Raw genomic sequence first — 14,600 nt, 5'->3', positions numbered from 1 at the left:
TGCAAACTAGAGGCAGCACCCTTGGAAAAAGTTGAAAAGAAGGGAAGGCATCAAGGAGTAATCACAAAATAGTAACAAATCTACTCAAACACCACAGTATATAAGGACCACTATATAAGGCAATAGAGCCAATTTGCCACCAAGATGAAAGCTTTGGTATAAGGCAGGCAACAACCAGATTTTGTTGTGGATGTGGGCCCAAAAGAAGTTGTTTGACATTTTATGGCACAGAGTAACTAGGCTATCTGCACCAAACAACCAGTGAAAAAGCTGTAAGTAAAATACAATAAAATGTAAAAACAAGTTAAAAATGAAACAATGCACAAAAAGCAGGTAAAAGACTCAAAGATTTAAAAAGACAAATAGCCAGTAAAAGACTAAAAATACAAGTTCGACAGTGTCACCATCACCAATGACACCATCCAACATCAGCAGTAAGCCCTTAGAAAATACATGTCTAAAATGGTGCCCCTTCTGACATTCATAACGATGGCATGAGAGTAAAATGTGAGCAATTGTGACCTCAGTGTCACAAAGGCCACACGTTTGCAGATCAGACCCACAAAAGAAAATGATGGGTTAAAAAATTGCGACCAATGTATAGCCAAGAAATGACAACTTCTTCTCATCAATCCTTATGGAAACTAGAAAGCCAAACAACAAAACAGTATTTTTGATCTGGAAAAGCTTGTTATGGAAGCTGCTCACCCCAAATCGATTGCCAACTGGCAAAAAGTTGAGCCTTGATCACAGGACCATCATCTATGTAGGGGACAGGCACAGTTGTGACAGCACCAGAGCAGAGACAGACTTAGCTGCAGTGTCAGCATGCACATTCCTAAGAATGCCAACATGGCCATGTACCCAGAAAAACTGTATAGATACGGATGACAGAGAAAACTGAGCCAGTCGTTTCTGAATGTCTAAGAGAACAGAGTGAGAACTGACATTAAGCGACTCCAAGGCCAGTAAAGAGCTAAGAGAGTCAGTGTAAATACTTGAATTAGAGTACTCTTAGCTTCTACGTGATCCAAGGCAAAAGAACTGGCATACAACTCGGCAGTGAACACAGAAACTCTAAAGTAGATACTGTAAGCAACCAATGAGCCACAACAAACCAGAGCTGAGCCCACAGAGTCACCTAATTTCAAACCATCCGTAAAAATGGGAACAAAAGAACGGTTTGAAAGAGGTTTGGCAGAGAGAAGACAGTACTTTGAATCATGAGTATCCACTTTCCTCAGATGACTCAAAGAAAGGTCACAAGTGGGGTTGGTAATGAGCCATGGTGGGATGAGCTGATCATCGGACTCAGCAACATCATCCAATGACAGACCTAATTCAGCCAACTGCACTCAGATATGAAGGCCAAATGGAGGAATAGCTGACCACTGATTGTGAAAGAGCAAAGCCCACTGAGGAAGGAAGACACAACCCTGGGTGGGATGCTGTGGTTAGGATCGAAGCTTGGTAGCATATTGCAAGGAAAGTTGCAAATGTCAAAGGTGAAGACGAGGTTCATGGGACTCAGTGTTCAAACTCCGGACTAGCGAAGAGTGGAAAGCCTCCGTGCAGAGTCGAGGCCGCAGAGGATGTACAGGATCCAACATCTTCAAGGCTTGGAACATATGAGGGCATGATATATCTTGAACATGGAACATCTGCTCTCCAAGAGGTTGAAGAGAGAGAACACAGAGGATGTTCAGTTCCCTTGTACATTTGACACGAAGCTGCTTAATGTGAGAAATAAAAGTAAGCTTACGGTCAAAGATAAGCCCCAAGAATTTCCTCTCAGAAATCACGAGAAAAAGAACAACCTCGAGACCGAGCTCAGGATCAGGGTGTAAACCCGGCTGGCAGCAGAAATGGACATAAACAGTTTCAAAGAAGAAAAAGTGAAACCTTTTGCTGTGGTCCACTCCAACAAGCAAGTGAGGGAAGTCTGAAGCTGCCACTCAATAAACCTCATGCTCGACAACCAACAAAAAATATGGAAATCATCTATAGAGAGGCTGTTTGCAACAGTAGGAGGAAGTAGGTTAGTGATAGCATTGATCTTGATACTGAAAAGGGTGACACTCAAGACACAACCCTGAGGGACTCCAAGTTTCTGTGTGAAAGAATGGGAAATGGTTGAACCCACATGGACTTAGAATTACCTGTTAAGTAAAAAGTTACAAATAAAAATGGGCAAATGGTCTTGCCTCTGGATAAGAAATGTTGTTTACAGTATGCAAACATTGTACCTCTTTCTCCTCCACACACTTACTGCCAAATCGAAAGTAAGAGAGGTGGGAACCACCACAATTGACACAGTGAGGGTCCAGTTGACACTCATAGGCATCATGATTTTTGCCACCACAACAAGCACATCAAAGAACCATGACAAGAAGTCTTAGAATATCTGAACTGCTGACACTGGAAACACCTAAGAGGGTTAAGAATATACAGCCACACTTTACAATTCAGATAACCTGATTCGACAGTGGCAAGCAGACATGGAGATGTAAAATGTCAATACAAAAACATTGGTAGGCACCATAATTTCTTCTTTATGAATGGAGATACGTCACACAGCAGAAACTCCTTGGCCAACTCAGAGATGTTTCTTAAATCCCTCTCAATGATAACTCCTCATGAGGAACAGAAATTCAAAGTAGCATGGGGAGTAACCTCAATAGGTATATCGCCACTGGCCTTTCATTTCAGGAGGAGTTCGCTGTGTTTTGATGCGATTGTTTCCACCAAAATGTCCCCAGAACGTAGCTTCTTAACTAACTTTGGAGAGCCAGAATGCTCCTCTAATCCTTTCTGAATGAAAAATGGAGATATATGCCCTAAAGGTTTGTCAGACAAAGAATGAAGAAATGAGGTACAGGTATAGATTGGGTGATGACTGCTGTTCACAGTCTTCCTAATGTGGTCGCTTTCCTATAAACAAGTTTTTTGTTTTCTTTAGGGTCACTGGGTGCAGGATCCATAAGAAAGGAAAAACTTCTGTGCCCATTGACCCCACCCACTAAGGAGTCCTACAAGGGGATACACTACAATGCTAAAGTATAGCACTGTAGAGATGTTAGGGTTTTGTGGGCACTATACCAAAACACCATTATCAGACACAATGTTCACAATACCCATTGAGAATGTCCAACACTGGTACTTGGTTGACCATAGTGCAAAAGGACCAGCCAAATGAACCTGGGCAAGCCACCCCAAGGCCACCCATCTACAGGAATTGAAGGCCAAAGTGATGTGTTAAAGTGCCACCAATATAATCTGACCCATTAATGACACCCCTCAATCACTAGGATCCTCTTCACCCTTTCACGGGATACCATGCAAGACAAACACGTGGGTGGATGTTTGGATCCCAGAGGAGGTAAACTCTAGATAAAGTATTTTCCCTGGGAGGTCCCCCTCACCATGTACAGGAATCTACCTCAAGGGGGTGACATAACTTAAGCATTGGCAGTGTTTGGATTCAATCCAGACTTGAAAATATAGTCCAAAATATATTATTGTGCATGTATAATGATATGGGCATTGAAATCATGTTACAACTGGTGTAAGTATAACCACTGCCTACATTTATTGGTTGTATATGAAAGTAGCTGAATTGGATATAATGTTGTGGTATGAAACTATTGAGATTTTTCCAACAGGGCACAGCTGGGTTGGAGATGACTAAAAGTGATTTCTCTCTCTTTAAGGGCTCAAGCCTCATCTGTTTTCAATTATGTCTTGAGAGTTTTTGCATGAAGGATGCACTCATTGGGTCTGCATTTTCACAGCTATATGGATAGTTAGATGGTCAGTATATTTAAGTCAGTATTGACTTCAACTCAGTATTTGATTCGTTTGGGGATCTTTATCAACTCATTTGCTGATTGAACTCAGATTTTTTCTTTATGCCTTTAAGATATAAAATTTCTGTTTCCCAAGACTTGTGTATCATTTTCTTCCTACTCAAGAGGTTCTATCTCTTTTGAGGACACTATCCTTGAGGGTCCATTATTTCCCTGGACATGGCCACTTGCCTTCCCTTCTCTTGCTTCTGGTAGATTATTATTATATGTCCAGTGATTCACTGACTTCTTTCATTTTTCTACTTCTATTTTTTTCACCTCTCACTTTCATGGTGGTTTGCTTAATCCTACTTGACTCTGAAGGTTTTCCTTCCCCCACCTCATCTGAACTTGTATCTCTTCATGAATGCCTCTGTTTGGTTGGTGTATGGTTCTGGACACCATCGCAGTATTTTACGAACTGGAGAATCAGTCTCTGCACATTGACTTCCACAAGATGTTGGGAGTTTAATGAGCTTGCACCATCTTGTGTCATGTCTATCTAGACCTTTTATTATGATACATTTTGAAAATTCTACTCTTATTTCTTCCATTAATTAACATGACATTACTCACTCTCAGGACCTCATCTTTTTAACACTATGGCTCCTCGTTTGGGGACTAAATACCTTGATGGCTCGGTACAGCATTTTGAAAGGTATTTTGAATTTCGTGTTTCATCTACAGCACTGGACTGATAACAAGGTTTGGAAGTATCAAATTTTCTACTATGTTTGATAGTATTACTCCTCTAAGAATTTAATTATCTGTGCATCCGTAGTTTAAAGGTGAAAATAAAGCCATTTAAATCAGATTAAAACTGACATAAATATAACCACTTCAATAAATGTATGCTCACTGTTATAGCTAAATATACTTGTGGCAAATTATCCACATGGCTAACACTTTTTTTGGACCATAGTACTAATATAGCTCATCACATGAAAATAAACACCTGTAAAAATGAAGTAAAAAACAAAGAGGCTATGTCAAGTTCTTGAATACAGGCGGAGGTTGAATTCTAGACATCAAAATCTCCTAAACACTAAATTCCAGGAAACCGAGAAATAGGTGGACTGGCCTAAATAAAGCAAGGAGAACCATAGAATAATGTAACAAGGAGAGCATCTTTTCAGAAAAAATTGGAAAGATAAAAGATGTCCTACATATACACCAATAAAGAACAGGATGTTAAATGAGGTACAAAAAAATTAAACCAGCTGATCACTCAATGAGCCTCAGGCAATGGTGTGGAATTCAATTCAATTCAATGAGGAACTGACAAGACAATGATATCACTTGAATAATATTCAACCTGGGAGTGTGAATCAGTGCCTGAGTAAAATATGTTACAAAAGGTGTCAGTGAAATGCAGATACTGAGGACAGAAGGAAAACCAAACAAACAATAAACATGGTCAAAATCCAAATAAAATGAATCTATCTCAAAATGAGATTAATCAGAAGGAATGACTCAAGACAAAAATATGTTTCAGCATTATATACCCTGCAAATCTATCAGCAGAGAAAGTCCAAAAAAGAAAATAAGAGAAAAAAACAAAATGATCCATACTTAACTAAAGGTTTGCCAAAGGAAATATATTTCTCACATTAATTTCCTTTGGCAAACATTTAGTTAAGTGTGGATTATTTGTTGTTGTTTTTTTTGTCTTTTATTTACAAAGAGCAGTAAAGTCACTGTACTGACAGGAACAAAATAGGAAAATGTAATGTAAAGTCAGGAAGGCTTTATATACGCTCATCACTTCTTTATAATCAGATCTTTGGGTAAGTTTTTAAGCTGTAAGAAAATTCAATTTCAGAGTATAACTTGATTGTTCATAAGTACATTTTGTTCTAAATTGACTATACAGAAGTTATTTGTCTAAAAACAATAAACTGTAATTATAATTAATAGTTACAGTGATGAAAAGGAAACATTTTCATTTGCAAAAATTCAGAATCCCATACTAGACCCACCAAAAAATATCAAATATCAATCTATAAAAATAAAATACTAAAATTCTAACAGTTAACCTTGTAACTTTCTGAACTTAAATTTTTACATAGGCATAGGCATGAAAGATATGATCATTTATATTACTTTCCCAATATCGTCTTGCAAGTACCCACTTCTCTTCAAGTTTACCATTTTATGCAATCTCCCCAAAAGCTGTTTGTACATTCCTCAACAAAAAAATACAATTCCTACACTAACAAGCATATAAACAGTCAACTGTTCTGTATCTTCCATCAGCACATTTTGTAAAATAGACCTTTTTTAATCATGCTTTACTGTTTATTAATAGTGACACGTGAAAAAATTTGAGCAAAATTTCTTCCTGCCATTGGACACCCCTGTAGTCTCTCCACCAGATAAACTTTGTTTTATTTTAGGGTTGGGTCTCTACATTTGTTTTAAATATCACTTTCAACTCATTTTCCTCAGTTTGCATTATAAATAACTGAAGAAGTACATGTATGTTTCAGCCATGATGAGGGCTATAAAGTAGAAATTATGGAAATAATCTTTTGATCACTGGTATGGTCTTTAGATGTGAATATAATTATATATATGTAACATCTAAATAGTAAAGACAATTATAAAATTTATAAATTAGCCATATCATATGCTGAACTATTTCTGATATTAAATACTATGAGTATGAAATTGCATAATACTTACTAGTTAGCACAGAAAGAAGGAACAGATATTCAGTGTAGGATATGATACCTACATGGAGAATATAAAATATAACAGAATATATATATTTGTAAAACTAAAATTTACTTAAAAAATAATTACATACACAATCTAAATGAAAAGTACAAAAATAATCACAAACATATCTAGTCTATCAACTCCTCCTTCACAAAAAATCATCCCTTCCCTGTAGAACTTAGAATATTTATAGCAAATACACAACAAAAAAGTTATGAGCTCTGAAATCTTAAAGCAAGTTTTAAGTTTACATTGGTGCAACTTACCAAAAAAGAAGATTAACAATTTTATTTTAATCTGATAATAGATAACCACCTCTCTCATAACTATTCTACAAATTATTTGCCAAAATGTACAAGCAAACACTCATTATTGGGTTTACTGACTAAAGCATTAAAAGTGTTATCTCACCTGTAGAGGAAAGCCTAGTTTAATAATTACTATGTTCTTAGCCCTTGCATAATCTAGCTAAAACTAATGATCAGGTAGGAAGACTTATCTTCCCTTAAATTATCACTGAGACTGACCTCTGATGTGCGCAAGGTCAGACTGAGTTGTTGAATTACCTTAGCACAGTCTGATCACATATTTTCTCTGTCCTTTGCTCTGGCAGCTGTTAATTATTTTAGAAGCATTAAACGACATAAGTTGGATTGTTATGAAGAACTCTCCATAATAAATTCTTATAGAAACTTTATGGCACTTTGTTGTGTTATTGCCATTAAAGATTACGTTTTTATGTTATTCAACAATTCAATCTAGTCTCTTTATTTCACAGAGGTCAAGTTTGACTTATTTACTTTATTAAACTTATCCTGTTGGTTTTCCTGTTATTGTGACACTTATAATTTTACCTATCAATACCATAGTAAACTAGTTCAATCTAGACTAGCTACAAGAGCCTCTTCTGTCCATTATTTATCCAACAGTAACATTTTCCTTAGCTGAACATATAATTCAGATAGATACTCACCTCTCCAGAGAACTGATAGCTATTACCTTGTGCCACTGAGTCATGAGGCCTACTGTGTATGGAGGACATGTTGTCTTCCTGTTGGTGGAGGATTGTAGTCTAATGCTGATTGCATCACAGACTGGTGCAATACATGTTAATATGTGTTATGATGGGAGTTCCTTCAAAGCCTGGCCCATGCTGAAAGATCTTTTTAGACTTGTGCCATAACAAAAGACTCATTCTTAACAAGGCAAAATAAACACACCAGAAATGGGGAAGAAGGGTGGGAGGTTCTATGGAGATGCAAGTATCTACTTAAAATACATTTTCAAAGAAAGAAAATGTTAACTTTAGAAATGTCATTCGCCACTCCATATTGATAGGATGGGCGAAGAACTGGTGTAGATAGATAAAGATGAGCTCCTGTCTGAAATATTGCATCACAAATGGAAAACTCATGGAGCAAGGAATACTTTCACCCAATAAAAGTGGTAAATAAAAAGGCACTGTCAAAAGAACCTTCTGTATACTGTTAAAGTATTGCACAGATGGGCAGAACGTACAGATTGCTCAACCAGCCAGTTCATCTTAAGGAGTTAACTAAACATGGATGTGTAGTGTGGCTAAGGCAATAAGTTAGGTCATGCAGTACATGAGAAATGCTTTTGTGAAATATTACCAGAAATATTTATGTGAAATATTTCCTAGAATAAGCAGGCACAGGAAGGAATCATCCTGCTTGCATCCTGAGGCAAACACAAGACCCATATGATTGACATAACCACCAGAAATGGTCTGGTTCATAGCGTAGGGTAGGTCTGTACTACACTTCCAGGTAAATATCCCAGCCCTAATCCCAATTGAGAGGTGCATCCACTCGGTCTCATACCAGTGGGATTACAATGACCCAAAGAGGAACTCTCCATATCAACCTTCTCTGTGACTTCAGACTGAGGAAGCAAGGGTTCTTCTTTCACTTCATCAGAAGAAAATCTGAGGGAGGAATTTACATAGAAGATCACAAGAATCACTACATCTGTTTAAGATCCCTCACTGACAGACTGTATAATGGGTTACTGTAGTTAGGGTCAGCAGACACTAGCAAAGTGTGAGAGCAGGATCAGACCTAATAATATGTTTTCTCTGAAGTATGGGATAGAAAATGAAATAAAGAAATACTGCTACAGCAGTCTTGTGGAACATCTCCCTTATCAGTGAGCACTGAGCAGTGGCAAATGAACTGAACGCAGATAAAAAGGTGGTTGTGGGAGCAGAAAAAACAACACAATAAATAATTAACAATTCACTTCCCTGGAACTTCTGTGACTGAAAGGATACAAACATAAGATGCAGATGAAACTGCAATGTGATGTAAGCAATGTGACAGAAAAATAATGGAATCATCCACATTCTCACATGGAAAATCTCATCCAGCCAATGTTAAAGGCAAGACAAGCTGTGAAATGATGAACCTCATAGGATGAGATATGAAAAAAATTGAAAAGTGTCATTCAATCACAGAAGAGAATAAATTAACCAGATGAGCTGATTAACCCAACTGATCAAAATTGAGGGAGATAAGTTATGAACAAATATAATTCCAATGGAGAGAAAAAATTATGTTGATTACCTTAAAAAGGGACAGTACAGGAGAGATAACAATGAATTGCTTGCTCAGAGGCAAAGGAGATAATAGAGGTCAGAACAATCATAAAGAGAAAGAAATGGCAAGTAGTTCAAGTTTTCTGAGAGGAAGGAGCAGTCTGGGAATAAAATCAACTTGTTCCTAGGGTAATGAGTGCAGAAGGCATCCAAGGCAAAATTTCAGAGTGACATCTTCTGCAAACAAGCAAGAAGAAGAAAATATGTCTTTAGAGAAAGATTATAGATAGAACAAGTAGCCAAAGGTTCAAATGAGGAACACAAGTGAACCCTGTGAATTAAACAGATGTTCCAGTCTCTGAAAGAGAAACTGTACAAAGAGGATGACTGAATAAAAAGGTTCAGAAGAGGTCCATAAGCACCGGAGAAAGAAAAGATGGCTGGCTAGGGAAGAAATAGAAGGCCATTGAGAAACATTCAGAAAGAGATTATACTAATTTTGACTCAGAGCATCCATACCCAGAAATAAAGAAATATGGAAACTTGGAGGAAAGGATGTGGCCTAGTTGTTACAGCAGATCCACCCCAACTTCAATATCCCAGGATATGACAAGTGATTGTGGTAGTCATGGGTTCAAATGAGGAAGTCTAAAATGAGATAGAAATGGTCCTGATGTAAGAAATGATGGAAATGTTGCCTGAATGGATCTTGATAAGATGTCCAAACAAACAAGACGTAATACGATGGCAAGTTAATTTAGCAGCCAACATCTCATGGGTATTGAGGGGAAAAGACTACTCCTCTGAATACCAGACCACAAAAAGGTGCAGGTGTTGAAAACCACACTCCACCTAGACAGAAAAGCATCTGTAAACAGATGTAAGTCCAGGCAAAATGGGGGAAGAGAGATACCCAAGGTTATGTGAGACTGATGGAGCCATCATGATGACAGTAAAAGATGAAAACATGACAGCAGGGGCAAAAGAAAAGACAGTGGATTTTTGAACATACTTCAATAATCAGCTAGAATTCACTAAAGAGGACACATATGGGTATGTCCAAGAGGAACACAGGAATGGAGTCAGAGTGACACAAAACTTGTGTCTGTTGCATGAAGTATCCTTTATTGCCAGAACTATGATTTCTAATACATATCTATCATATGGAATTTCTTTCATGGAAGCTGTGAATGGATTAAATACACTACTGCTGAGAAAAGTAAGACTGCAAGTTCTCTTATATTTAACTGGTTGGATTATAGCCAATCACATTATAAACAATCAACACAACTGTATTCTGATGCTGCTCATTTTCATATAATACAGCAATAGCCATCCTACTAATACTTAAATTTTATGCTTATTTTATTTACTGCTTCCATAATTATTTCCAATACCGAATGACATATATATAAGTTGCAAGGCCTACTGGTTAAGGCTTTGAACTTGTAAAGTGCAGGTTTGAAGCTCTCCTGAATCTAGTATTAACTTATTATCATAAGAAAGTTGCTTTATCAAAAATTTGCTTCAGCCTACTCAGCTGTAAAATGATACCAGCTTATAGCTGGGAAGTTAACCTGCAACAGACTAGGTAACATTAAAACACTTCCATACGCCTGTGTCACAGGAATCTAGAGCTATGCACAGGAAGAATTCAACTTTTTACAATGTGTATAAATTATATACATTTATATAAACATGTAGATATACTTATGGATTAATACTACTAACCAATATCATGAAGAGATCTGAATAGTTTGGTGTTTCCTTTATTCCTTGAAGGTGTCACTTCCTGGATATATTCCAGGTCTTTCTGTGTAAGTCGTCGCCTTCTTAATCGAGCTGATATACAAAGTAAAATGAAGTATCAACTACAAGGAACAAAGAATGTATTAACAAGCTTTCATATAATTCATTTTTTTGTTTCAAGTCTTGCAGTGCAACTTTTCACAAACTTAGCTATTTTTTTCAAAATACATACAACATATGCATACCAATAAAGCACATTTGGTAATATATTGTCAAGTGAAGTCTATTTTTCTCATATTATCAACATACTTAACAAGAAAAAAAACTCTGTCTTAACATTTGTAATATATATTTATCTAAGTTTTATATACATTCATGTACAAAAAAAATTCTTTCTATAATGCATAGATAAGGAAGAGGCGAGGAAAAACATCTGTACTCAATAGCAAAAAAAGAATTTGCATGAAACAGTGTTAGCAAGTATAATAAGATATTGAACATACAAGCTAACATAAATCAACTCATTTAACTAAATCTTGTGTAGAGCTAAAACAGTTTGCTTGTGTGTGATCTTTATAATAAAATTTGTATTTATACTTAATATAATTTATTATTTATGTAATTCTCCAAAAATTATTTTGGTCAGAAAGAAGTTCTCAAAATATTTTTTATGAACAGTATAAAGACAGAGATAAAAACACAAATACAATTTCTTTATTATAATATATAAAACATCTAAAACTGGCAGTGTATAAAATAAGATAGAAATTTATGCATAGGATGAAAATATACACTGTCTTCCTTACCTGAAAATGCATTTCAAATAGATACTCATTTCTCTACAGAACAAATAGGTAATGCCTCAAACCACAGAATGTGCCAAACTTCTGAAAAAAATTTCCACCCCTACACATAGTACACCAAAAGATCATTCTTAATGAGGCAAAAAGGATACACTGGAAGTGGAGAGGAAAGTGAATGGTTCTGTGGAAAGGTATCTATTTGAAATATATTTTCAGGTAACATGTAAGCAAAATGTTAACTTCAGATGCTACTCAACTCTCCACAAAGCAAACAGTAAAAACCCACATTGAAAGGGTGATGGAAGGACCAGTGTTGATAAAGAAATATATAATTAAAAAGATGATTTCCTTACTGAGAATATAGCAACAGAAATGGAAAACTCATGGAATGTATCACCCATTTAAAGCGAATGGGTTCAATTGTTGGGGCATCACTTGATGGGAGACACACATTCATCTCATGCAACTTATTGAGTCACACTGTAAGCACTACAATCCTTTACATTCCAATCACCTTTGGGGCTCTTGCAGGAGTTTCTTTTGACAGTAACTTTGGCTCTACCACCTTTACTAGGCAAAGAGTATTTCTTGAGAAATACTTATGTGATATATTTACCAGGTGAAGGAATGAATCATCCCAAACATGCATCCTGAGGAGAATGCAAGACTCATTGACTGGTCAAAACTACCATAAATATTCTGATTCTCTGTGTATGAAGTGACATGTACTACACTTCCAGGTAGAAACCCTTGCCCTACTTTCAATTGAAGGGTGTGTGCACTCGGTCTCATACCAGTGGAATTAGATTAAACTAAAGATGAACTCTCCATTTCAACCTCCCCAGCAGCTTGAAAGTGTAGAAGCAAGGGTGGTTCTACTCTTCTAGAAGAAAATGGAAGATGGGAATTAAAGTAGGGGAGAACACCATAGATGTGGGGATCAAAGAGGAATAATCTATCATCTGCATAAAGTCCTACACTGAGAAGTTGTGTAATGGATTACCATGACTAGGGACAGCAAGAGCTGACCAGGTTTGATGACAGGAAACCACACTCAGTGAATGTTTTTTCTTCTTTTCTTTTAAAAGTAGAAGTACAATTTAAAAGGAGAAATACATAAACTGTGGAAAACCTAACCTCTACAGTGGGCAAGGGCAGATGAGCTTAATGCTTTCTACTATTCCCTACCCTATACATTTTGAGGTTCTTTCTTGTTTTCATGTGAAATAAACCACTAATCATCTCAGTATTCTCCATTAAGGTGATTTGTTGATGGATGGGAGACAAAGCCCAGAAGCAGAATAATCTGCATTGTGATGTAAGTAATGTGACAAAAAAGTGTAGGGATTTGTCCACATCCCCACCAGAGGATGTTGATGGAAACAGGCAAAATAGCTGTGAGATATAAAACCTGATGGGAGATGACATGACAAAGACAAAAGGAGTATTCTCTAACAGAGGAACAGACAAGTCAGATTAGCTGTTTAACTCAACCAATCAGCATAGAAGGCTATAAGTTATGAAAAGAAGAGGAAGCTTTAGGTAAAATAGAAGATACAATGTTGATTGACTCAAAGAGGGCAGTGCAAAGAAGACAGAAACAGAAAGTCCAACAGAACAAAAAACCTTAAAAGTCAACTCACAAACAAAATTGACACTAATACAACAAACAACAATACTACATTACACTGCAGTTTATCATTTATCTCTGACATCAGTTCAAAAATAACCAACACCAATTTGATATTAAATGTCAAATTCCTGTTCACTTCAAATTCACCAAAAAACCTGGCCCTCAACTAAAATTATTATTCAATAAAAATTACACAGAATCACACAATACAAACATCATTTATAAAATAATGTGCAATAACTGTCCAGAAACTGTGTACATTGGAGAAAGCAGAAGAAACTTGGAAACCAGATTCATTACAAAAAATAAAAAAACCAACCATGTTTACCATCATTGCAACTCAAAAAACAACAGTATATCTATACAAAACATTGTAATTTTAAACAAAGAACCACACATCAATAAACACAGAATAAAGGAAGCTATCTTAATTAAACAAAACAGACCCACCCTAAGCAATCTCCAGTCACGTGGCCTCTTTGTTCCATACTGTATATATATATATTCATGTGTCTCTGTAAGCTACTTCTACCTGAAGATAACATAATCTTGCCAAAACATCGTACATTTATAATAAAGTTTTTCTCATTACCCAGTCAAGCCATCTCCAAACTTTTATTGAATCAATGAGTGCTGAGACTGCAAAGAAAAATGGTCAGATGATACATAAAATACTTAGTGTTCAAAGGAATGTACAGAAAAATTCCAGAGAAAAATGAAAGAGGTGTTTATCCTTTCAGCATGGGCTGATACATTTTGTATCACTTTGACTGGGGAAGGACATATACAAAAAAACATATGGTAACTCTTCACAAAACCTCATAAGATTTTGCTGACGTTTATAAGTATTGTACACAAATAATGACATTCTTTTAATCACATCTTTTTAATAAAAATGTTATTTATCTATAGTAGTTATTTGCACTCAAACTGTGAATAGTTCAAGTGCAAGGTCATTTTGATTTTAAGTATAAAATATTTTTCTTCAACTTACAGTTTCATATTTCATTTGAATAATCTCTAGAACCTCCTAAAAGGATATCAAAAGTTTTTTAAGGTAAATGTTTATTTTTCATTTTTTCTACCATATCACTAATTGTAGCTATTATCATCAATGTAGAATACAATGAAATAATTAAAATTAGGAAATAGAAAAAAAAATACATACCTTTTAATTCTTGTAGAATATCTTTAAAGATTTTTCCTTTTATTACATTCGTAATTTCAGGACTTTCCCTTTTCACGTATAGTTGATTTTTAATGTTTTATTTTCTTTACTTGTCCTTTACCAC

General features: G+C 36.0%; 1 protein-coding gene across 9 annotated transcripts in view; it reads right to left on the bottom strand.

The window, feature by feature from the left end:
* The window catches only part of LOC106464149 (calcium uptake protein 3, mitochondrial-like), a 131,844-nt gene that overhangs the window by 88,512 nt on the left and 28,732 nt on the right, over positions 1–14,600 (bottom strand). For 8 of the 9 annotated variants that reach the window (XM_022391833.1, XM_013924267.2, XM_022391840.1 and 5 more), the window contains exons 4-5: positions 10,855–10,965; positions 6,531–6,578 (exon numbers count right to left, since the gene is read on the bottom strand). In XM_022391833.1, coding sequence (XP_022247541.1) covers positions 6,531–6,578; positions 10,855–10,965 — 159 coding nt within the window. The remainder of the gene's footprint in view (positions 1–6,530; positions 6,579–10,854; positions 10,966–14,600) is intronic. The other variant, XM_022391839.1, reaches the window with a different exon arrangement.

Source organism: Limulus polyphemus, unplaced genomic scaffold (genome assembly GCF_000517525.1).
Source record: "Limulus polyphemus unplaced genomic scaffold, Limulus_polyphemus-2.1.2 Scaffold1571, whole genome shotgun sequence".
Taxonomy (NCBI): domain Eukaryota; kingdom Metazoa; phylum Arthropoda; class Merostomata; order Xiphosura; family Limulidae; genus Limulus; species Limulus polyphemus.
Note: the sequence above shows the minus strand (reverse complement) of the source record. Positions and strands in the feature narration are given on the sequence as shown.